We start from the raw sequence: 23,625 nt of genomic DNA, 5'->3' as shown, positions 1-23,625 counted from the left end.
ATGCACAACGGTCTCCCCTCTTGGAGGGTGGAGGTGATTCATCATGTGAGACGAAGTCCATCTGGGGATCCAGGCTCATGGAAAACCAAAAATGGATCCCTAAATATTTAGACTAAAAGATATTAATTTTCAACCCACATGTGTCAGATTCTAATTTTCCAAGAAAGATCCAGACAAATTTCCTCCTCCCATTTTCATGGAATAATATCCCCCCAAAATTTCTGACTAGATCTGGTTGTATTTAAACACTATAGTATTTTGAAATATACACAAGGTCTGAGTGTCTTCCATGAGGAACTTGCTCAGATACTACAGTGATGGGCATCAGTGTAAGAATCTAAATGAGAATCTATATGTTTTATCCAAAGTTTAAAGAAAAGCAGGAATGGACTTAGACATTTTAAATCCAAGCCTTTTTTTCAAGGAATTGACAAAATAAAAGTTAAGTCTAACAACCACTAAAGACAAACTAATGTTTGAACAAGTTTAGGATATCACAATATTGATCTAAAAAATATTGACTGGATTATCTTAACCTCCCTCTTTTCTCTTAAATGTATATAGATAAATAGACACAAATAATGCCATCAGCTCCTTTATTAGTTTAATTTAGACAAGGAAAGAACGACAATCTTAAAAGTATAACGAAAAGATTAAAAAGGGCCAGAAATATTAAAAACAACCTAGTAAACAAAATTGCTGTATAAAGTAGCAGTTTGTATCAGGAGCCTAAGGCTCTACATAGAGGGCGTGGGGGATTTTTTTTTTTTTGGGTGGGGGAAAATTACTGTAGGAATAAATCTTTGCTCGTCAGTCTTCAGAAACGCAAACACACACACCAAAACAAACAAAAGCTGGATTGAAGATAAACAGGACAATTGACATACATGGGTAATTAGTTCTACCACATATTAGTAGCTTATTCACAGGGATGACATAATGTAAGCTGATTTATCAGTGTAGTTATTGCCCACAATTTCAAAAACGGAAGCATTATATAAAGTATCTATTTCTAAAGTGAAAAATGGTTCCAAGATTCCACTTGGAATTTGTCCTAAGCAAGGTTTTAATGGTACGTAAAGCTAGCTATTAAAATAAAACACATGTTAAAAAACAACATTAAGGAGTCTTAATGCAGTAGATAAAAGCTAATAATTCAGAGTGATGGCAACTACTCCATTCTTAACCCACCCTTTTTCTCCATCAACTTCACTGCTCCTGACAAAGTGCAACGGCTAATCCATTAACAGCTTCTCTAAATTTAAATCACACCTGCCTTAAGTTTCTTGGTAAATACTGTATTCTTATTTGCAATATTTATACAACGAATACATATAAAAAAGACAGATACATTCTTACACTTCATGGAAACCTACGTATAGGTTCTTCCACTCATCACACCTGCTTAAAAGGTGTTACACTACATGTACCAAGATTGTACTCCGTTTATTTACATACAAAAAAAAAAAAGACTGGAAAATCAAATAAAACCACCACCCAAGAACGATCATGGGGCTCACACTAAGGCCTTGGCTACACTGGCACTTTACAGCGCTGCAACTTTTTCACTCAGCGGTGTGAAAAAAACACCCCCCTGAGCGCAGCAAGTTACAGCACTGCAAAGCACCAGTGTAAACAGTGCCCCAGCGCTGGGAGCGCGGCTCTCAGTGCTGTAAGATAATCCCCACGGGGAGATGAAGTACTTGCAGCGCTGGGAGAGCTCTCTCCCAGCGCTGACGCCGCGACCACACTCGCACTTCAAAGCACTGCCGCGGGAGCGCTCCCGTGGCAGCGCTGTACAGCTGCAAGTGTAGCCATACCCTAAAGTATGTTAAGGGTTAATCCACAGCAAATCTGTTAGACGTACGAATTGCTAAAAACACCCCTTCAATCTCCCAACAACTAGAGTTTGAAATGCTCAATACAATTTCTACTAAAACTGGCATGCTCCAGCATAACAAGTTGGTAAGAATCTAGTTTCTGTGTGTTTAATACAAAGCAGTAGAACCATGCAAATAACCTGATCTTCTAACCACTGATCTCCGTCAGCCATTTCACAATAGTTAAACATGCTTGCCTAATCAGCCCTCAAGGCAACATACATCCAATATTTTTTCCTCTAAACAGTGTAGTCCTTTATAAACTCATATTTGACAAACATAGTAGTGCAGCGTGAGCAGCTCTGAATGGATGATTTATGATGAGGCAGACATAGTAAAGTGAATCTACTGCCTGTTAACATATCCATGCAAATTATAATAGACTGAGAAACACTGCTGTATTGAAGTGACAGTAACACAGTAGCAAGGATATTCTACACACCTGGATAAAACCTTCCATCTGATGAAAGAGTCCTGGGTCCTGTCGAATATTTTCTTTAAGAGATCTTGTCTTGGCAGATAGAGAATGAAGTTCTGCTTCTATATTATCAATGGATAATCTAAAAAAATAGCATATACAGAGAGCACTTATTGAGAGAAAGGAGTTGCCCATTGTTAGATGATGCATGCTTCATAAATTTGTCATAATACACCACCTGTACATCAAACAAGACCTGCCTGCTTGGTAAACCTTCCCAGAGCAGAAGGTAAGAGTTAGCAGAGAAATCTGCTTATTTTTCCTTATTTACAATGTTGAAAGGTTCCCTAAGCTTTCTTAGAGGGTATTCCTTCATGAAGTCACAGCAGTGCAGACAGCTCAAAGAGCCACAAGTTTCCTTTGGCCCAGCAGCCATGATGTTTGATCCTTCTACCATATTACCTGCATAGTTGCAACAAACCCCTTCACATCACTTATGTGATGTGGCTGCTAAACAGACAAGCTCCTGACCACTACACAGCCTAGTCTCCGAAGAACTGCTGGCTCTCCCTGAAAACAGCAGTGCAAGTTACAGAAGAATCTCCCCATCTGCAGGTTTCATGCATTGTTCCTGGGGCATTATTGCTCACTTGGCAGCGTAGTGCAACAGGCCCAAGACTCACAGAAATAGCCCAGTTCTTAGAGAACCTGAGCCATTTTGTGTTTGAAGGCCCAGCTCCTATAGTTTTTGCAGCCCTACTTGCAAATTAAGTATCAGAGGGGTAGCCGTGTTACTCTGGATCTGTAAAAAGCAACAAAAAGTCCTCCTGTGGCACCTTATAGAGTAATGGATGTATTGGAGCATAAGATGCAGGTGAGTCTGAAGAAGTGGGTATTCACCCACGAAAGCTTATACTCCAATATATCTGTTACTCTATAACAGGGGTAGGCAACCTATGGCATGCGTGCTGAAGGCCGGACGCGAGCTGATTTTCAGTGGCACTCACACTGCCTGGGTCCTGGCCAAGGCTGGCTCCAGGCACCAACGAAAGATGCAGGTGCTTGGGGCAGCCAATAGAAGGGGGGGTGGCACATCCAGGTCTTTGGCGGTGGGTCCCTCATTCCCTCTCTTCCTCTTTGGTGGCACTATGGCAGCAGCTCAAAGAGGAGGAGAGGGACTGAAGGACCCGCTGCAGAATTGCCGCAGAAAAATGAATTGCTGCCAAAGTGCCTGCCGACTGGCTTTTTTTTTTTCCCCCGCTTCACCGCTTGGGGCGGCGAAAAAGTTGGAGCTGGCCCTGGTCCTGGCCACCGGTCCGGGGGGCTCTGCATTTTAATTTAATTTTAAATGAAGCTTCTTAAACATTTTAAAAACCTTATTTGCTTTACATACAACAATAGTTTAGTTATATACTATAGACTTCTAAAAAAAGAGACCTTCTAAAAGCATTAAAATGTATTACTGGCATGCGAAACCTTAAATTAGAATGAATGAACGAAGACTTGGCGCACCACTTCTGAAAGGCTGCTGGTCTATAAGGTGCCACAGGACTCTGTCACTTGCAAATTAGTAGCAAATGACCGAGACTGCCAACTACCTCAGCAATGGATCTTTCAGGGTAACTTCTCATAGGGAGATGTTATAACCCTAACACAGTGAGTTCAACACCACCCCAGAATTTTAGCCTTGCTTAGGAACTGAATCATTAGTAATATCTCCCAGATGGCCCAACATTACTGACTGCATACACTTATTTTGGTTAGAGGGCATTTCACCAACAGCATGATTTTAATTGCCGTCACTGCTCTTTTACAGGTATGTGAACTGCAGTCCCCATGACATGATTCCCAGAGTACACAGGGCTGGTGATGATGGCAGCAGCACCTATAATTATTAGCACTAGAGCAGGGAGTGCACATATCTATGGGTATGAGGTAAGCTATTTTTCCTCAGCATCCTTCATCTCTACTGATACACTCCCTGCTTCAGTGAAGATCACAGATACTTCAGAGATCTGCATCCCAGTGCACTGCAGAACCTTCAGCAGACCAAAAAGTCTATCCATGACATGGGTTGCATTTGGCAGACCTATGAAAGAGAGCAGTAAGAAAATGCAAGAGAACTAAGTTTACAGAGGGCACAACAACAAATGTGTTATTTTTAAGGTTTTGTACTAGCGAGTTTTCGATCTTGTTCATGTCCAAAAGGTATAATATGTTTTGGTTTGTTTCATTTAATCTGACTAAAACCAATGGTGAGACAAAAATGACAAATGTTTTGTTGTAAATTGGACCTGGCCAGAAAACAGTCTTTTCCCTCCCATGAAAAATTTTGAATTGGGGGAGTGGGGGGGAGAGAAAAACTTTCACCCAAATGAGATAAGGAGGTAAAAAATTTTAAATATTTCACAGGAGGGAAAAGACAGGAAAAAAAATTCTATTTTGGGAGAGCCAAAATGGAAGTTGTCCGCTTACTCCCTGAGAAGCCTGGGCTCCTCAGCAGTCTGCCAGGCAGGTTGCCGAAGACTCACGGGCAAGACAGCAGGAAGCCAGGCAGGCTTCCATCAGAAATTTCCAGTCAGGTCTATTGCCAACAGATTTACAGCACCTTCCCTCAGGGGATCTTGAAGTAATTTACAGACATTAAATTAAGACTCAGTATATCCATGAGATATGAAATATCTCCATTCTACAGATGTGGAAAGAAGTTAAGCCCAAAGCTAAAGACAGAGATGATGGCCAGGATTAGAACTCAGGGGTTCCTAACTTCCAGTTCTATGCTTGAAACCATACATTGCCTCATAAAAGTACATATGTAGTTTAGCCAGGTATGAATTAATGTTTTCTGTAGAATTATACAATTCAAGGCCTCAGGTTGAAAACTGTACTCAACCCCAGGTATTATAGGTTTTCTTCTATACACTGAATGAATACAACATGTTCATTCACAAGCATAATCTTCCTTCTCTCTACCACCTAAGAGAAGTGGGGACTCAAGTTTGTAAAGTTAGTTCATATTTTACAAGAATGGGGTGGTCCAGTATTTTGAATGTCCCATAGTAGAGTGTGTATTATGGAGGGAGACTCTCAAAAGATAGAAAGGGAGGGGATATTGCAAAAATGGAGAAATCTAGTCTGTAGAGGAAGTGGGAGCCACTAGTCATCTTTATTACATGGTACCAGATCTAGATCTGTACTATACCAACCCAACAAATAGCTGGAAGTTATTCTATAGAGCAGCAGTAACAGTAACATGACACTATTTTAAAAACATGCCCTGTAGGTTGATCTCTTAAAAGTAATATATATGCATTTATCTAGTTGAATGTGTTGACAAGGGCAAAAAACCCTATAAAAAAATCAATCAATAAAACCCTCTAAGCCTAAAGGCACATTGCAGGCAAACTTCTGTTTGCAAATGAAACTCTAAAAGTTATGGTAAACACTTGTAAAGATCTCAGTTTTAATGCCAAAGCTCTGTGAATGTGCTTCTGTGCTTCACAAAAAGAAGTCTCATGTCGCTTTCTAACAATAAGTTCTCAGTTTTCTTTGCTTACCTGGCTGCATCATGAACATGCTGTAATTTTTCTGAAAAGGTTAGAAGAACCACATCTTTCTTTTGTGCTTCCTAAAATTAAAGAAAACAAACAAACAAACAATGTCCTTTTGACATTCCATTACCCTGCTAAAATCTAAGTAAAAACTGTTTCTAAAGCTTTGGGAAAGGCACTTAGTTTCTGTATTACATTGCTGCTAGATTCTATTTTTCTTTCAGTTCAACTGAGTGAATTATTGGAAAAAAGCCTCACTTAAAGGTGGACAAGGATCAGACCTAGAGAGAGTTTAAACAATTTCCATTTCACAGAGCACAGATAATAGTACCTTCTTCCACTGAAAACAATCCATGTGCATTAAGAGAGAATCTTAGGTAAGGGCAATTGACTAATGCCAATTGTTTGGGCTAATGCAATATTTCCTGCCTAAACATCACCTAATACTTATGTCATTAGCTGAAGGTGTCTTGCTGATGTAAAAGCTGTTAAACCAGTTTGCACACAGACAGTGAAAAAAAATCACAAGTGGAGGTATTTCAATCTTTTTCCCTTCCATGGAGGGAAGAAAAATTTGGTCAAGACAGTGACCCCAGGTGTGTGTTCAAAGTCATTCCAATCGGAAAAGGAAAAAAAGGAAAAAAAACTCTGAAGGAGCTGCAACAGATTTGATAGCTTTAAAAACTATCTAATGAGTCAAGCAGTGCAATGAAATAGGTCATTTCTCCTCAGAAGTTTTAATAGAAAGAAGTTTTTATCAAAATTGACAGCTCCTTTAACAAAGCATCCCAGGATCGAATAGTTAGGGGGACGTTCCACCTGAAGAGCTAGATAGGAGAATTATTTTTATACAGTACCAGAAAGTTTCTGCTAAAGATTTAACTAGTCTTTATATTTGTTCAGTTTTCTGTGGACAGGATCATCATACACCGGTAGGCTAGCGCAATGTGTGGAGGCAGAGAGGGAAGGGTTAAGGACCGGAGCCTTAAGGTTTACCCTCTTATTGTTGAGCACATGCCTCTTCCACTCAACTAAAACAAACTGTCAGTCATCTCCACCTCCCCTAATTAGATTATAGTATTTATTCTCGAAGATAGTAGTTTTTACATACCAAAGCAACAAAATGCAGCAGATTCATCCCAGGTTTGTTTGCTTTTGTGTCTGCCAGCTTGAGCAATGACGAGAGTTTAAAGCCAACTGCATTGCCAGCATAACCCCCCTAAAGAGGAAAAGAGACAGAGAAGGCATGTGACATCAGGGCATTGCAATAGTCAATCAGGCCTCTTCATACTGATGCACACTTACTGCATTCATAATATTCCCAGCTTGAAGGACCAAGTGTAATATGGAATGTAGTTCTTCACATGACATTAACTCTGTAGAGAAACAAACAGAAAATTGCTGTCTGGAGGCTGTTTGTTTAGAAATATATACAGTGTGTATATTATACGTGGATTGTCAGTTACCAAAGTCCATTTAATCCTCAAGCTCATAAAAGTGTGAATTTTTTTTTATTTTTGTTTATTTATTTTTTTACAGGGAACTACAATTAACTGACAGGTCCTGGGAGAAAATGGCATTATATAATCCAAAGTCACAGACACAGTTGGCAAACCACAAGTATACATTCAGACCTTAGCTCAACTAGTATAATGTTTCCAAGGCAACCACCAGTAGCTCATGAAACATTTGGGGTGTAATCCTGCCCAGTGCTGAGTGTCTTATAAGAGCTGCCAACCTCCCTCATCTCCCACTAACTTCAGAATGAAGCAAATGTGCATAGCACCTTGCAGGAACTGTTCAATGTCTGACAGGATTGGGACCTTGATTACTAAAGTTTGTATATAAAAATAATTGGTTGGGTCTGAAAAGGTGTAAGGAAAGTACAACTTTCCTTACTTACTCGTCCTACCCTCACCCTGCAGACTTTGTGCATAATTGAAAGACACTGAGTTACAATAAAGATAGCATATAATGCTACATTAAATCATCATATAGACAGTAATATGAAATAAAACTTCTTTATAAAACTCAAAGAATAAAAGCTTATTTCCTACATAGTCTACTTTTGCAAAACACAGAAGTACTTTAGATAAAAATATACATGGACATTTTCAACAAGATTCAACTTAACATACATGTATGTGCTTAGAAACTATGATAAGTACCTTAGAAATAAGAGAAACAGAGCTATGGAGCTGTGAAGAGTTAATAAAATTAGTATTCTACAAATACTGCAGAGTAAAAGATCTTTGCAAATTTGCAAGGCATTCACAGCATGGGAACAAGCACTATAGAAAACTTTTTTGAGGTGGCACAGGCCTGCAGGGAAATAGCTCAGTGGTTTGAGCATTGGCCTGCTAAACCCAGGGTTGTGAGTTCAATCCTTGAGGGTTCCATTTGGGGAACTAGGGTAAAAATCTGGGGATTGGTCCTACTTTGAGCCTGTCTATACTACAATTGCTACCCTGTCAAATGACAATTACAACATAGTTCCATTTTGCAGTGTATATGGACCTTTATTAATTGACTTTCTTGTAAGTCCCCAGTTAAACCCTCAGCATTAGCAAGATAAAATAGGCTTTTTTGCCAAAAATTTACAGCCATCACTACCACCAGTTCAGCTCTACTAGAGGAAGCATTAGTGTAGACAAGGCTCCTGCAGCTGGATACTTTGCTACTGTGTTGTCTAACGCTGCTTGGGGCAAGTGTAAGCAATGTTTCTGTGGCTTTCAGTGTGTTTACTTGTATTCCCACACTAAGAATCAGAGTAAATGGGCAACATAAGGATTAGGTGAAGGTCAAAATCATAGGAAGGTGCAGAACCAGACAATTAAAAAGTTAATTATTTTGCATTAGCTTAAGAAAGAGCTAGGAAGACAGGAAGGCAGAAGGCAGGACTTAATTAGGGTTTGGGTTCCTGGACCAGAGCAGCAACATATCACCAGCGCTATGGTGTCTGTAAAGTTTAGAAAATAGAGAGTTCAGAAGAACAGAAGGAAATGGATCTGTAAGAGATTACATGAGAATCCATTATGATAATGATTTCAGTCAACCAATATCCCCATCTTACAGACAGCTTTACCAGGCATAGAGGAATGTGAAAAAGATGAAGTAACTTCAGGATCTTTGGCCCTGGGAGCAGAGTTAAAGATTCAACAGACACACCCTTATGGAATGTGTCATAGGCTAGTTAGCGTCCTTTAAATAGCTACTAGGTACCTGAAATTCAAGATCTAGTCTCTGTAATGCAGATTGATGAATCCTCTTGCAAAAACAAGAAAGTAATGCATGTCACAGCATGTTTAATTACCTTTGGTAGCTGTTCTTATAATTGCCATGTCTTTCTGCAGAGAAGTACAAGAAGGTGTGAATTCTCTCTTTAGCACCATAGCTTCAATCCGAAGAGAATAGCTGGAACATAAACAAACTCAGCTTTAAAACTGAGAGCCAAAAAAGAGAGTTTGCCATGAATAGAATAAACCTAGTACCTCCTTACTTTGGCACCTGGATTAGTAAATACATAAAGTAATCAGCTTGACACAGTTTTGCTACATCTCCATCAAAGGCTTTTAATTTCTTTACCTAGAAAAGAAAGAGAGACAATAATAAACAACTTAATCTCTAAGATCAAGATTAAAAATGAAAGGATACACCTTTACTGAAAAGAAGCAAATTTAACTTAAAGCATTACAGTCAGTTCAGTGACTTGCTTTAGGGGAGTCTTGAAATCAGAGTTCCCTTTCAGAAAAATAAAAATCAATTGCACTTCCTTCAACCCCAACATGTTAGCAGGGAAGCACAGGGGGAAACTTGCAAGTCCTAATTATATGCGCCTCTCTCCACAACTAGTCCTGTGTGCCATCCTGCAGGAGCACACAAAAAGACAAAAGACACGGTCATGATGTTTGGGAGAACAGTGCCCCAGTTTCCATTAGAATTAGGGTCTTTCATTTTTATTGCTCCATTTGCGATTCTCCATCGTAAGCAGGTGAATTTCCTGTCTGACAGGTGCCAACTATTCAGGTGATCACAAGTCTGGCATACTGGATGTATGCTTGAAAGTTAACAGTGTTCAGTGCTTACGGAACTAAGATGATCTAGCTATATATTACAATTGTAATAGAAGTGTGTAGTTAAGTTGCAACATATTTTCATCGCAGACATGCTTTTACTCATTGATTTCTCTACAATTCTCTTTTGGGGTGAAACTACACATTCTTGGTCTCAGTCAAATGTGAATTTGTTCGGAGGTTTTATCTTATTTTGTAATATTGAAGCCAAATCCAGGGAGTCATTTTAAAGTACTTGAGTGTGGCTGGAAAGATACTTTAAATGTAAAGGAAACAAATTTTAAAAATAGCTCAACTTTAGAACCTCACATGAGGCTAGCCCTAGCCCTCCATGAGGATTGGTCACCTATACAGGTTTGGGAAGAAAAAAGAAAAAGAAGATACAGTGTAACAATCAGAGTTCCCTAACATGATTATATCTGATGCACAACAGGGCCTTAAAAATATACTGTCTAGTTTATGTGCCAGAGACTCACGGCACTGTGCACACATCACAAATGTCCAGAGCCACCCTCATCTCAAATACAGACATTATCAGTAAATGCAGCAGATACCACTACCCCCTCACCCCCCAATATACATTTGTCTGTCATCTGTATTCTCCTCTTTCATCATGGCTGCATCAATATCTATACACATTTTGGAAGCCATAGATACAAACAGACTGTTTGTACACAAGCACCCACAGATACAGTGAAGAAGTACACACACCCTTGTTGAAGCACAACTACAATTTTGTCTAGGTAAGTTATAAGAATGTTTCACAATATGTAAAAATCATGCATAAAATCATGCCCACATCCAGTCATCCTCCTCTATCTTCCCACACACAAACTTGGTATCTAGTCTCACCCTCACATTTCTCTCACACCTCGCATACATACATGCATACAAACAACTCCATCCTCTGTATTATAAAGATCATAAGGGTTCTGTCATTGTACTCTTTTATGACATTAAGACAAAGGATCCTACCTCTCCACACAAAAAAAGTAGGTAGGCAGAAGGGGTTATTCTGCTTGTTTCAAGATTTGTTTGTTGTGGAAGTCACTAGAGCTTTAACTAAGTTATGGACTTTTTTTTTTTTGTAAAAGATCCCCTACAAGTGACAGACAAGGCTCTTCAGGTGAACCCTTTTTCACCACTGTGTGTTAACCCTGCTGAAGAGCTGGGTAAACTTAACTTAATGGTAAAGAGATTGGAAACTGCTGGTGCTTTGTCCACACTAGAGTTCCCAGAATACACTTAAGGATTCCTCCTCCCCACCCACCACCCTAGTAAAGTGAAGACATGACAGAAGAACTAATTAAGTTATGATACAGGAATCAAGAGAATGAAAGCAGAGTAAAATGAGAGATGAAAAGATATTTAGTCAGACTATTTATTTGTGTGAACTCTCAGTGCCTAATGAACATTCTAAAGAAAGGATTGCTTTCAAGAGCTTTGTTGAAGATTTAACCCTTGCCTCTTCACTTAAGATAAAAAAGCCACCAATAAACCAATTCCAGACCCGCCCCCAACAAAGCCACAGAAGACCAGACTTGATATTTTATTTTTATTTTTTTTATAAATAGAATAGAAATACAGCAAAGTACAAAGAGCTGAAAAATTAGAGGAAGCATAATTTTAAACATCAGAAATGCAGGCTCTACCTAACACGAAGGTAGATCTGATAAAAGATATTTTGCACAAAAAAATTAATCAGAAACTGCAGTTGTTATCAGCATTTTCTGCAGATCAATGTTGCTTTCAAATTTTTTGAATTTTAAAAATAAAAACGTGTTTGTTTCCAGCCTACATTTCAAAACAAATCTTTTCCTTTAACATACCATTTTGACTTTTGGAAAATGAAAGTTTTCTCTCTCTCCTCCATCCACCACCACCACCATTTTTATGCTGGAAGAAGAAATAGGAGCAGACATGGCATGTAAAATAAAAAAAAATTAAAGAGGGAGAGAGAGGAATCAAAAATCAAAAGGCCAAAACCCCAAACTTTTCAGTTTCCAAAAACCAAAACGACATTTCACATTGAAACAAAATGAAAAAAACACAACTGTTGATTCAAAATGAAAATGCCCATAAAAACCCAAATTTTGTCAAAAAGCGATAAAGCTTCTATTTTTCCAGTTACGACAAAGATATACCAAGAAAGAGAATCCTTGTTAGAGAGGAATTGAGTCGCATACACACTACTTACATACAATTTGTGTAGTGTTTGCAGGTATCCTGACCTAATGGTACACCTACATAGCAAAGAAAACCCCGCAGCTGGCCTGTGCCAGCCAATTCGGGCTCATGGGGCTTGGGCTGCAGGGATGAACCTGGACATCTACATAGCAATGAAACATCCCCACAGCCAGAGCCCAAGTCAGCTGGCATGGGTTTTTCTTTGCTGTGTAGCTATACCCTAAAGCGTGCAGGCAGATTCCCCTCTTCAAAAAAGGACAGGAAATTACATATAGAAAACTATAAATGCAACTTTAAAATTTAAATGTACAAAAGCCAGGAAACAAGATAGCAGACATCAGCTATGGCAGCGGGTGAACACACCGTTGGGGGAGGCTAGCCCCGCCCCTCCCCCTTTGCCCAAGGCCCCTCCTCTCCCATCTCTCCCTCCCTCACCAGAGCATACACGTACACCTGTGGCTGCCAGTCTCTCAATGTGCCCCCAGCCCCAGCACGCCCAGCGGGCAGCATGGCCAGAACGCCCCCAGTCCCAGAATGCCAGGTGGGCAGTGCAGCCAAAGCACCTCCAGCCCCAGTGCTGGGCGGGCGCCGATGCAGACACAAGATATTAGTAACCCATTTTACAAATGTGAGGACAAAAGCACAGAGAAGCTAAAAGATCCTTTCTGCACTTTATAATCTAGTGTGTTATAACTAGGTCCCCACATTACATATAGGTTTTGCAGTTTATTAACTAGGTCATAAGGTTACAACAATCTGGAGGAAATCTAAGGCAATATCTTACACATATTTCTTTGCTATAGCTATTACATATTTTCCAATGTAAAAAGTTTCAGTCACCCAGTAATGAAACAGAAAAAAATGCCACAGGCATCATGCTTTCAACCTTCTCTCTGCAACCACAACAGCTAGAAAAGTTGTTCACATGAAAGTCAAAATGCTCCCATAGTCACAGGAGATGCAGGTCTCATTTACACCCTAAACATTATAACAGCCATGATGAAATCATGAACTTCGACAACACTGCACACTATTTGTCATATACTTAACAGATAACCTATCCAAAGTCTGTTGGTGTAACGAATAATTTGAGAACTCCCTGTTTAAGCACTACAGTCACATAACTAAAGAGGATATTTTAATGAATGTGAACAAGGGAGCATAATTAAACTTCATGCTCAATTTTTCATTTCTTGAGTTTCACACCGAGCTGCTGTTAATTTTTTCATTTGCTTTTTAGATGGATTATATGTTTGAAATGGCCAAGACCAAACAGATTTTACATACACTTTTACATATATAATTCACCTTCACTTAAAAGTCTGTTATGAAATGGAGAAAATCTGACTTCATTTGGTTTGAAGATATCTATCACCAATATTTAATTATTTTTTTAGAGCCAGGAAAGCCAGTAAATGAGTTATAAGCAGCTTTCCATCAGTAACATGCAGTACACTAGCAAGAAAGTTAATTTTATTTGATGAATACAGGACAGTCACGCAAAGCTCTTGAATGAGAATTCAGAGTCCCTGACTGAAACTGTATCAGTACCACTCATTCTTGGATGCATATATTCATATTAAATCAGAGTAGATTACTCCATGTCAAAAAGAGGCAGCGGTACACAATGGGAGAGATGAATAGGATAAGTCTCCTCCATTTTTCCATGTTTCTATATTATTGTGAACATACATGGTGTTCTAAAAAATGAGACCCTGTTCCCACAGTGCTTACTGGCTAGATCAAACAATGACACATGGGATTGGGAAAGCAACTGAAGTGAAAGGAATGGAGATGCCACATGTGAAATGCTCCTCCCCTTACCTGTGCAACGTAGAGGAGATAAGAAAAGGAGACAAAGGGTGTAGTCAAAAGAAGACTACAGCTGATTTAAGGGGTAAACAAGGATGTAGGAGGAGATAAAAAATATAGAGGGGGCAGAGCCACACACAGCATTGAAGGAAAGGAAGAGGGGACTGAATTTTATATAGAAATTGAGAAGGTATTTAAAGGGAGTGGTGCAAGCAGAGAGAAGTTTTCCAGTAATCTAGATGAGAGATTATTAGTGTTTTTAAGACGAAGAACTAACAAACATATTTAGGCATTGTAAGGAAGGATTAACAGGGTGTTCTGATAAACCTAGGCAAGCATGCGTGTGGTGAGTTGATGAATTGACTAGACTATCCAAAATTTGTACTTGCAATACATACAGAAAAGAATGTGGCATGGTGGCTACTACAATTGTGTTCCGTGGACTCCCTTAACCCTTACCAATTTGGGCCTGTTAAGCCGTGTGGTGGTATGCATCAAAAGCAGCTAGATTCCCCCTGGTTTGACCAAGACGCCAGGAAGAGTAACTGTCAGCCATTTTATAGGCCCAGCTGTGTAACTGGAATCCTTTTGTTTTTTAAATGGGAGGGAGTTGGGGAGGCTCTTATATATCAGAGATTGCTAGCATGGAAAACAAGCACTTTTCCTCGATAAATACGCAGAAGGCTGACCTGACAAGAAGTGGGTTGGGGAAGAAGGAAGCAACAAATACAGATATGTCTGTCTTCTCCAGTGTTGAGAGATATGGTAGGGTGGTAAATGAATTATCCCAGGAAGACCTGTGGTTGGCAACTAATGATTTGTTATTGGTGGTGTTTTTTTTAAATTTATTTATTTTAACTATCTAGAAAAAATTACATGTGTTTTTTGCACCAGACTTTCAGACCATTTTCTGTGGATGCTGGTAACCCTGATAATAAACCCTCAGTACTCCACAGAGAAAACCCTGTGGTTTTAAACAGCAAATTTGAGAAATTTCACTGGCTGGAAGCTGTGTCTGACCTTGACTTTGTCAATTTTGCAAATCACACATTTGAAAATGTTCAAACAACTTCTGTTCGACAAAATTCTTCACACAGTGCCATTATTTCAATAATGTCTATATTCATAGTTTTCACAAAAATACTGAACAAAAGTGCCATTTGTACACAATTCTAACAGCTCAGTTACCAACTAAAATGTTCTCAGTGTTAACATCCTTTTAATGCATGTAAATAAAGTTATTTAGTGGGGAAGGCACAAAACATTTTGAAGACAACAAAATAAATCCTTATTCTTTGTTTTGTTTTAATTATCTAGCTTTAAGTTAAAAAAGCTGTTCCATCTCAAAAAAGACCCCATAGAAAGGTGGAATAACCATCAGTGGAAGGTCAGTGGGGGAGGGACAAATTGTTAAGATATAAAACTTGCAGCATAAGTCAGGCTGGTGAGTAGGGAAACACTGAGGTAATAGGGCTATTTATCAACACTTTCTAGGACACTGATAAGATTACAGCATAAATCAAGTGTTTACAATTTACCAGCAGTAGTGTGAATAAAGGTTGAGGGTCAAACTGAAAAGAGCATGAGAATTCAAAGCTGACCCCCTTCACAGCTGTGACAAGGAATGCATTTTCATTGCAAGGTTTGTATCAGTATCATGGAAACTACAGAAAATCTCTTAAGTCACAGCCGTTGGGAGGGGAAAAAAGACTGTTCAGGACATGCCTGAGGATGGCTCCTCAACTCAACACACAAGACAAATCAAGAGTGCCCACAAAGAGGTCTACAAGCATCCCAGGTCCACATCAGAAACTCTTAAGCTGTTCTGCAAGGGACAGGCAGAAAACAGGATGGTGTGTTGTCTTCCTGGAACCAAGATGTGACTGCAAGATTAGGTAGGCTTCTGAAGTCAGTGCACAAAGATCCACTGGCCTGGTGCATGTTAGTATTAATGACCCTGTTTCAGATGATACCTCAGAGATTACAGACCACTTCAGAGAAGATAGAAGGGTATGAAAGGAGAAGAATGTGATCTTTCCTGTCCCACAAGCAAAGAAAGAGAGAAAGCAGAAGATTCTGGAACTGCACCACTGACTAGATAAGTGGTTGAAAGGAAGAGGGGTTTGATTTCGTGGAACATGAGTCAACCTTCTCAGGAGAGGGAGCTGTGCAAAGCTGGATGACCTCCATCTTTAGGGGACAGGTTGGAGTGCATTTATATTTAACAAGAGAAGCAGAAGGAAAAAAGGAATAAATGAGCATTAATTTGGTACAAAATAAATCCAAGCACCAAAGGATGCGAAGAGAAGACATTCTTTAATTGCCTATGTACCAATTATAGGAGTCTGGGTAATAAGAGGAATTGCAATTGCTCATTTATAAGCATAAATTTAACTTAGTGGGTATTATTGAAATCTGCTGGGAAGAGTCAAATGACTGCAATGTTAAAATCGTCGGTTATAACTGGTTTAAATAGGTTTGAAAGGAAAAAGAGGAAGCGGAGAGGGTACTTTGGCACCCTGTCAAAAATAGAGTCACTGACCACTTGGAAGCAAATGACCTTGAATGCTTATGGACCAACCTTCTAACAGATAAGGCACAAGATATGATACTTGCTGGTGCCTGCTACAGACCACCAAGTCACACTAAAGAACAGGACCACCAGCGCTTTAAGCACCTACATGTAGGGGTAGGACAAAAAGCTACATTATCATGGGGAACTTATATCTGAATGACCTATGTGAGAGGTCTCATGCTGCCAAGACTAAAATGTGCTGGGAATTTATAAACAACAGTTTCCTAACTCAAATAGTGTGGCATCCTACATTGGAGAATTCTGCATGAGACCTAATCCTGACAAAATGAAGAGGAATTGACCATAAAAATAAAGAAGTTTGTGTTTGCTTAGATGCAAGTGATGATGACTTGATTACATTTATTGTGTGTAAACAAAACAAACTCCAAACCAGTAATATATGTGATGAAATTGGAGTTGCTCTGTAATAATATATGAATACTGTGTGGTGACCTGGTTACTGGGATGCTTACTTTATGAACACATGGGTGTAGTTTAATGGGGGGCTATAAAGGAAAAACAAACAAACAGGAAGGGGAAGAACAATAGTTCAAGATAAACAACTTTTCAGCAAACGTGTGAGAAACAATGCCAGAACCAGAAAAGGCCTGGGAACCAGAAGATCCAAAGGACGATAGTAGTTAAGAGAAAGAGACAAGAAAGAGGGAGGGGGAAAGCAAACTAAGATGCAGGTGACCACTGGGGTGCCTGAAATTAGGCCTGTCTAGTTACCCTCAGAAGATGGTCAGACTTTAGGTAAGATAAACCAGTATAGACTACTGTTTTAAAATCTCTCTCTGAATGCTTTTTTCCTATTGCAATGAATGTTTTATCACTATAAACACCACTAGGTCACAGACTCCTAAAAGGAAGAATACAGGTGCCAAACCCAGTCAGACCTGCTGGGTAAGCAGGACTGATAGACTGGGCCGTGGGTACCCTGTTTAAGGCCATGTCTACATTATGGGGACTAAACCAGCATAGCTACAGTGCCATAGCCATGGCACATAGCGTCAGCTGTGTCTACACTACTGGGTTAATGCAAGGGTTTTTTCCATTGGTGCAGCAACACCACCTTCTTGAGCTAGGTTGGCAGAAGCATTCTTCCATCAGCCTAGCTACCACTACACTGGGGGTTAAAGTTGAAATAGCTGCATTGCTCAGAGGGGTGGATTTTTCACACCCCTGAGTGATGTGGCTATGTTCATCTAAATTTTAAGCACAGGTCAGTCCTAGAAGTAGGAGGAACCACCTAGGATGGGTAAATCCACAAGGTCTGACACCTGAAAAAGTGGCACACAAAAAGACCCCCAAAGAGGATGCAGCTAGCACTGCAACTGTGACAGTGCTTTGTGCTTTAAAAATATCAGTTTCACAAAGCTGAAAACAATTATGACCCAAATCACCTGGGAGAAAATTTAAACAGTGAATCTGAAAAGGACTTGGAAGTCATGAATAATCAGCAGAACATGAACTCCCAGCACAATGCTGTGACCAAAAGGACTAGTGCAATCCTTGGAAGTATAAACAGAGGACTATCAAGTACAACAATTACCTCACCTCTGTATGTGCCTCTGTGTCCAGTTCTATCTACATTTCAAGAAGGATATTGGAGAGGGTTCAGAGAAGAGACATTAGAATGATTCAAGGATTGGAAATCATGCCTTATAGTTAAAACCTCAAGTTGCTCAATCTATTCATCTTAACAAAGAAAAGGACAAAGGGTGACCTGATCATAATCTGGAAGTACCTACATAGGAACAGAAATAAGATAATAGAGGGCTCCTGAATCTAGCAGACAATGTATAACAAGAACTAATGGCTGGAAGTTGACTAGACAAACTCAGCCTAGAAATAAGGTGCACATTTTCAACCATTGGAACAACTTATCCTAGGATGTGGAAGATTCTTTATCATATGAAGTATTTTTAAATGGATATTGGATGTTTTTCTGAAAGACAGGCTCTAGTTAAACCACAGCTACTAGATTTTAAGTAGGAGTTCATACAGGGAAGTTCTATGGCCAGTGTTATGTAGGAGGTCAGACTAGTTTATCACAATGGTCCCTTGTGGCCTTTAGGTCTCATAATTTAATCAGTTTTCTACTGCTCCCTAACTACCTGCCAGTCTTCCTTCTCCAGAGATCAACTACAGCCTCCCGACCCTGACGGCCCCATACTAACTGCTTTGCTACAGGGCATGCAAGATGTACATTCACTACCCACAGCAGCTTGACTTTGTGTCATGTTCAGCTGTTTCACATAAGGTCAACTGAACTCTCACAGTATCAGAAGCCATGCTTTAGTTATAGAGAATTGCTAGACAGGTCAGGATTTCACTACTGTAAGTCTTCCACAGCATGGAACTCAGAAAACTAGGTTTTAGGACTGAAGTGCGTGAAATTATAATCAAAGCACACAATTAATTTAGAGAGTCACGTCTATCTGAAAGTTTACCTACTCCTGCCACAAGTAACATCCAAGACCTATAGCTGAAAGATTAGAAGGGAAAAATACTTTTTGTCAGTTTATTTTGTGCATTGACTACAAATGAACTGAGGTTATGATTCAAGTTTCCCATTATATATAGTTACTCCACCATTTTCCACTTTATGTGCGGTTTTCCACACGCACGTAAAGCCATATAAAATTGCAGGGGAGATGGGATGGTTTCAGGAACAATTTCAGTACCCAAAACTACTTTGAACTCCACCTCTAAAATTAACTAGCTACACTTCAAGTTGATGGTGTGCCTTTATGTACAAACCCCTCTAACTTCACCTTTAGATTACATATTCCCTATCGAAGTCATAGACCTTACCACTATACATGTTATTGGTGCACATGAAAAACTAAGTAACCTGGGTTAAAGTTGTGTGTTTGAGTACAATTAACTAGAGATGTGTGGTGTTGTTTGTTATATGTTTGAACTGCAAGCAAGTTTCTTGTTGAGCAAGTTGTTGTCAGTGAGTATTTGAATATTAGGACACCTGAAGTGGTACGGCATATGAGTTAAAATTGGCCTGAATGTTAACTGTCGATTTCCTGGTTTTTAAAAATTGCTTTTAGAAAGCTTGTGTGACAGTTGACTTAAGTTTATCAAACAAATTGGCACATTTACGATTGTGGATCACTAAAGCAGCACAGAAACAAACAGCATTCTAAGGCTATGTCTACGCTACACAACTCCAGCTACATGAATAATGTAGCTGGAGTTGACATGCCTTAGGTCGGGTTACCGTGGGGTCTACACCACGGAAGGTTCACGGGAGAAACCTTAATCTTCTCGTCTAGGCTAGAGTACAGACGTCAACTGGAGAGCGATCTGCTGTCGATTTGGCTGGTCTTCACTAGACCCGCTAAATTGACTGCTGGTTGATCGATCTCAGAGTGTCGATCCAGGCTGTAGTGTAGATGTAGCCTAAATGAAGGTACTGGCCAACTGTGTTTGGTTCCTACTGTAGAACCTCTGCACCTGCTGGAAGAGCACTGAGCAGTAATTTACAGGTTGTAACTTAATAGAATGCATCTAAAAAACAAAGCCACCTTATAAGTGCCTTAATTAAGAACTGCCAACAAATAAACAGTTAAACTACTTAGTAGGCAGGGAATGACTAAGACTATGTCCTTGGTATCTCAAGCAAGTACGTTGTCATCCTACAGGCCAACTAGTCACACTTAATGGTTTTTCATCCATAGATCTGCAGTGTTTTGATGGCCCTTTTAGAGAGAAAATAAGAGCTATTCTGTAGAACCCCAGGCAACAGCAGCTCTGCCACAAAAACAGCCACTAAATAAAACTGCTTACTTACCTCCTCTGCTTCTGGCAATAATTTAAGGAATTCACGCAGCATCTCAGACCCATAGGGATCACTTTTTCCTTGATTAATATCTTCAATTATGGATTGAGCAGGCCTTGAATACACAATTAAAGAATTACATTTCAAATGCCTGAGTAACAGCATTGAGTAACAAAAAACACACCTCTGCTATGCACAAAAATTGTAATTAGTCATGCATCAGTACTCATAACAGTGTTATTCTAAAGCAACATTCAGCAGTGCCTCTACTGAAGAATAATTTTCTAATCAGTGCATATAAGGCTCAACACCACCAGCTTACTCTTAAAAAAAGTTCCTTCATCTCATAAGAACAGCTATACTGGGTCAGATCAATGGCCCATCTAGCCCAGTATCCTGTGTATTCTGACAGTGGCCAATGCCAGACGCTTCAGAGGGAATGAACAGAACAGGGCAATTACTGAGTCATACATTCCTATTGTCCATTCCCAGCATCTGACAGTCAGAGGGTTACGGATACCTAGACCACAGGGTTGCATCCCTGGCCTCTTGTCTAATAGCCATTGAAGGACCTATCCTCCATGAACTTACCTAGTTCTTTTTTGAATCCAGTTATGCTTTTGGCCTTCACAATATCCACTGAAAATGAGTTCCATGGTATGACTGTGTGTTGTGCGAGGAGGTACTTCATTTTGTTTTAAATCTGCAAACTTCGCCACTCCCTGTTTATCCCTTTTTCCAGATCACTTATTAATATTTTTGACAGCATTAGTCCCAGTACAGATCCTTGGGGGGGATCCCACTATTTACCTCTCTCCATTCTGAAAACTGACCATTTATTCCTATGCTTCGTTTCCTGTCTTCTAACCAGTTACCAATCCGTGAGAGGACTCACCCTCTTATCCCACGAATGCTTAGTTTTCTGTAGAGCCTTTGGTGAGGTACTTTTTCAAAGGCTTTCTGAAAAGGTAAGTTCATTGTGTCCAATGGATTACCCTTGTCCACCTGTTTGGTGAGGCATGATTTCCCTTTACAAAAGCCATGTTGACTCTTTCCTAGCATATTAGGTTCAACTATGTGTCTAATAATTCTGTTCTTTAATATAGTTTCAACCAGTTTGCCTAGTACTGAAATTAGGTTTACTGGCCTGTACTATAATTGCCAGGATTGTCTCTAGAACCATTTTTAAAAATTGGTATTCCATTAGCTACCTACTGGTACCAGAGGCTGATTTAAGTGATAGGTTACATATCACAGTTAGTATTTCTGCAATTTCATATTTGAATTCCTTCAGAACTGCTAAGTGAATACCATCTGATCCTGGTGACTTATTACTGTTTAATTTATCAATTTGATTCCTCTAGCATCACCTCAATATGGGACAATTCCTCAGATTTGTCACATAAAAAGAATGTAGCACTCTCACCCCATTCCATTCTTTCTTCATAAAGGGCTTGGCTACATTAGAAATTTCGGAGCGCTGCCACGGCAGCGCTTTGAAGTGTGAGTGTAGTCAGAGCCGCAGCGCTGGGAGAGAGCTCTCCCAGCGCTGCTTGTAAACCACATCCCTTACGGGTGTAGAGTGCAGCGCTGGGAGCCGCACTCCCAGCGCTGCCGCCCTGATTACACTGACACTTTACACAGCTGCATCTTGCAGCGCTCAGGGGGGTGTTTTTTCACACCCCTGAGCGCGAAAGTTGCAGCGCTGTAAAGTGCCAATGTAGCCAAGCCCAAAGAGAGAAAACCAAAAGAAGCAGCAAAGAATCCTGTGGCACCTTATAGACTAACAGACGTTTTGGAGCATGAGCTTTCCTGGGTGAATACCCACTTTGTCAGATGCATGTCGCAGAAATTTCCAAGGGTAGAGGTGTGTTTTTTATTATATATATATATATATATATATATATATATATAAAATCAAAAGAAGAGCAACTCACATAGAAAGCTATAAATTCTCATGTAATTCAATTACTGCATATGAAACTTCAGCTCAACTGGCAAGGCAACAATCGCTCATTAGTACACAAGATTTAAGTAAAATTGGCACTCAAACATGTTTTTGTTTAAACTACGAACTGAAGTTATTTGACAATTTTGTGCAGAACCTAAACTAAATTAAAGAAAAATTGCCTTTCCCATTCCATCATGTGTCTTTTTTATTTCCTAGAACACTTATTGTGCAGCCATTTCACTTGAAGCTCAAGTTAATTAATTGTATGAAAAAGGAAATCTTACTTTTTGAATTGTTTGAGAAATATCCCAATATTCATACTTCTTTTTGAATCCAAAATGGAAATCTGAGAGAGAGAAAGCAAGAGACATGACTCCAGTAACACCTGTCTGGAAAACCTTAAAATACAGATACTCTTCCTTAAATTGCTATAAAAAGAATCATTATATGCAACTTTCTGTACAAAAGAGTTGTCACCAAAACACAAGTGAAATGAATGGCTAGATCTGGGTATCATTCATTAGTGAGCAGACAAGGAGTGATCTATTATTAAACTAGTCTTTAACAGGAAACAATGCAGCCCACCCACAATAGCCTTGGTTTGCGGAACAGATGTCCAAGTTTAGTGAAAACCACAGCATGTTAGTGAGAGAATTACAACAAATTATAATTCACCATGTAACAAGCTAGATTTTATCATAGAAATGTAGGGCTGAAAGGAACCTCAAAAGATCATCTAGTCCATCCCTGTGCTGAGGCAGAAACAAGTATAGTTAATAGCATCCCTTGCAAGTATATGTCTAACAGTTCTTAAAAAGTTTCAGTGATGGGGAGTCCACAATCTACCTTGATAACCTATTCCAATGCTAAAAATGTAACCTACATCTCTCTTGCTGCAGGTTAAGCCAATTACTTCTTGTCCTACCTTCAGTGGACATGGAGAACAACTGATCCCTGTCCTCTTTCTGACAGCCCTTAGCATATCTGAAGTCATATCAGGTCACCACTCAATCTTCTTTTCTCAAGGCTTGGTCTACACTAGGATATCAGGTCGATACAACTACATCATTCAGGGGTATGAAAAATCCATACCCCCGAGTGAAACAGTTAAACCGATCTAACCCCAGAGTAGATAGTGCTGAAAATTGATGGGAGAATTCAGCTACCACCCCTCAGAGAGGTGGATTACTTACGCAGATGGGAGAAGCCCTCCCATCAGCATAGATAATGTCTTCCCTGAAGCACTACAGTGGTACAGCTGCACCGCTGCAGCATTTTAAGTGTGGATAAGCCCCAGGACTAAATACAGCCAGTTGTTTTTTTTTAAACCTTTCCTCAGTATGTCAGGTTTTCTAAACCTTTTATCATTTTTGTTGCTC

At 39.6% G+C, this 23,625-nt stretch overlaps 1 protein-coding gene across 2 annotated transcripts in view; it reads right to left on the bottom strand.

Moving 5' to 3' along the window:
* Positions 1-23,625, bottom strand: part of FHDC1 (FH2 domain containing 1) — a 48,488-nt gene that overhangs the window by 7,695 nt on the left and 17,168 nt on the right. For both annotated transcript variants that reach the window (XM_032774644.2, XM_032774643.2), the window contains exons 3-10: positions 22,531-22,592; positions 20,308-20,410; positions 9,349-9,434; positions 9,163-9,263; positions 7,155-7,225; positions 6,961-7,068; positions 5,856-5,926; positions 2,323-2,440 (exon numbers count right to left, since the gene is read on the bottom strand). In XM_032774644.2, coding sequence (XP_032630535.1) covers positions 2,323-2,440; positions 5,856-5,926; positions 6,961-7,068; positions 7,155-7,225; positions 9,163-9,263; positions 9,349-9,434; positions 20,308-20,410; positions 22,531-22,592 — 720 coding nt within the window. The remainder of the gene's footprint in view (positions 1-2,322; positions 2,441-5,855; positions 5,927-6,960; positions 7,069-7,154; positions 7,226-9,162; positions 9,264-9,348; positions 9,435-20,307; positions 20,411-22,530; positions 22,593-23,625) is intronic.

Source organism: Chelonoidis abingdonii, chromosome 5 (genome assembly GCF_003597395.2).
Source record: "Chelonoidis abingdonii isolate Lonesome George chromosome 5, CheloAbing_2.0, whole genome shotgun sequence".
In the NCBI taxonomy this organism is placed as follows: domain Eukaryota; kingdom Metazoa; phylum Chordata; order Testudines; family Testudinidae; genus Chelonoidis; species Chelonoidis abingdonii.
This window is presented reverse-complemented; position numbering and strand designations above follow the sequence as displayed.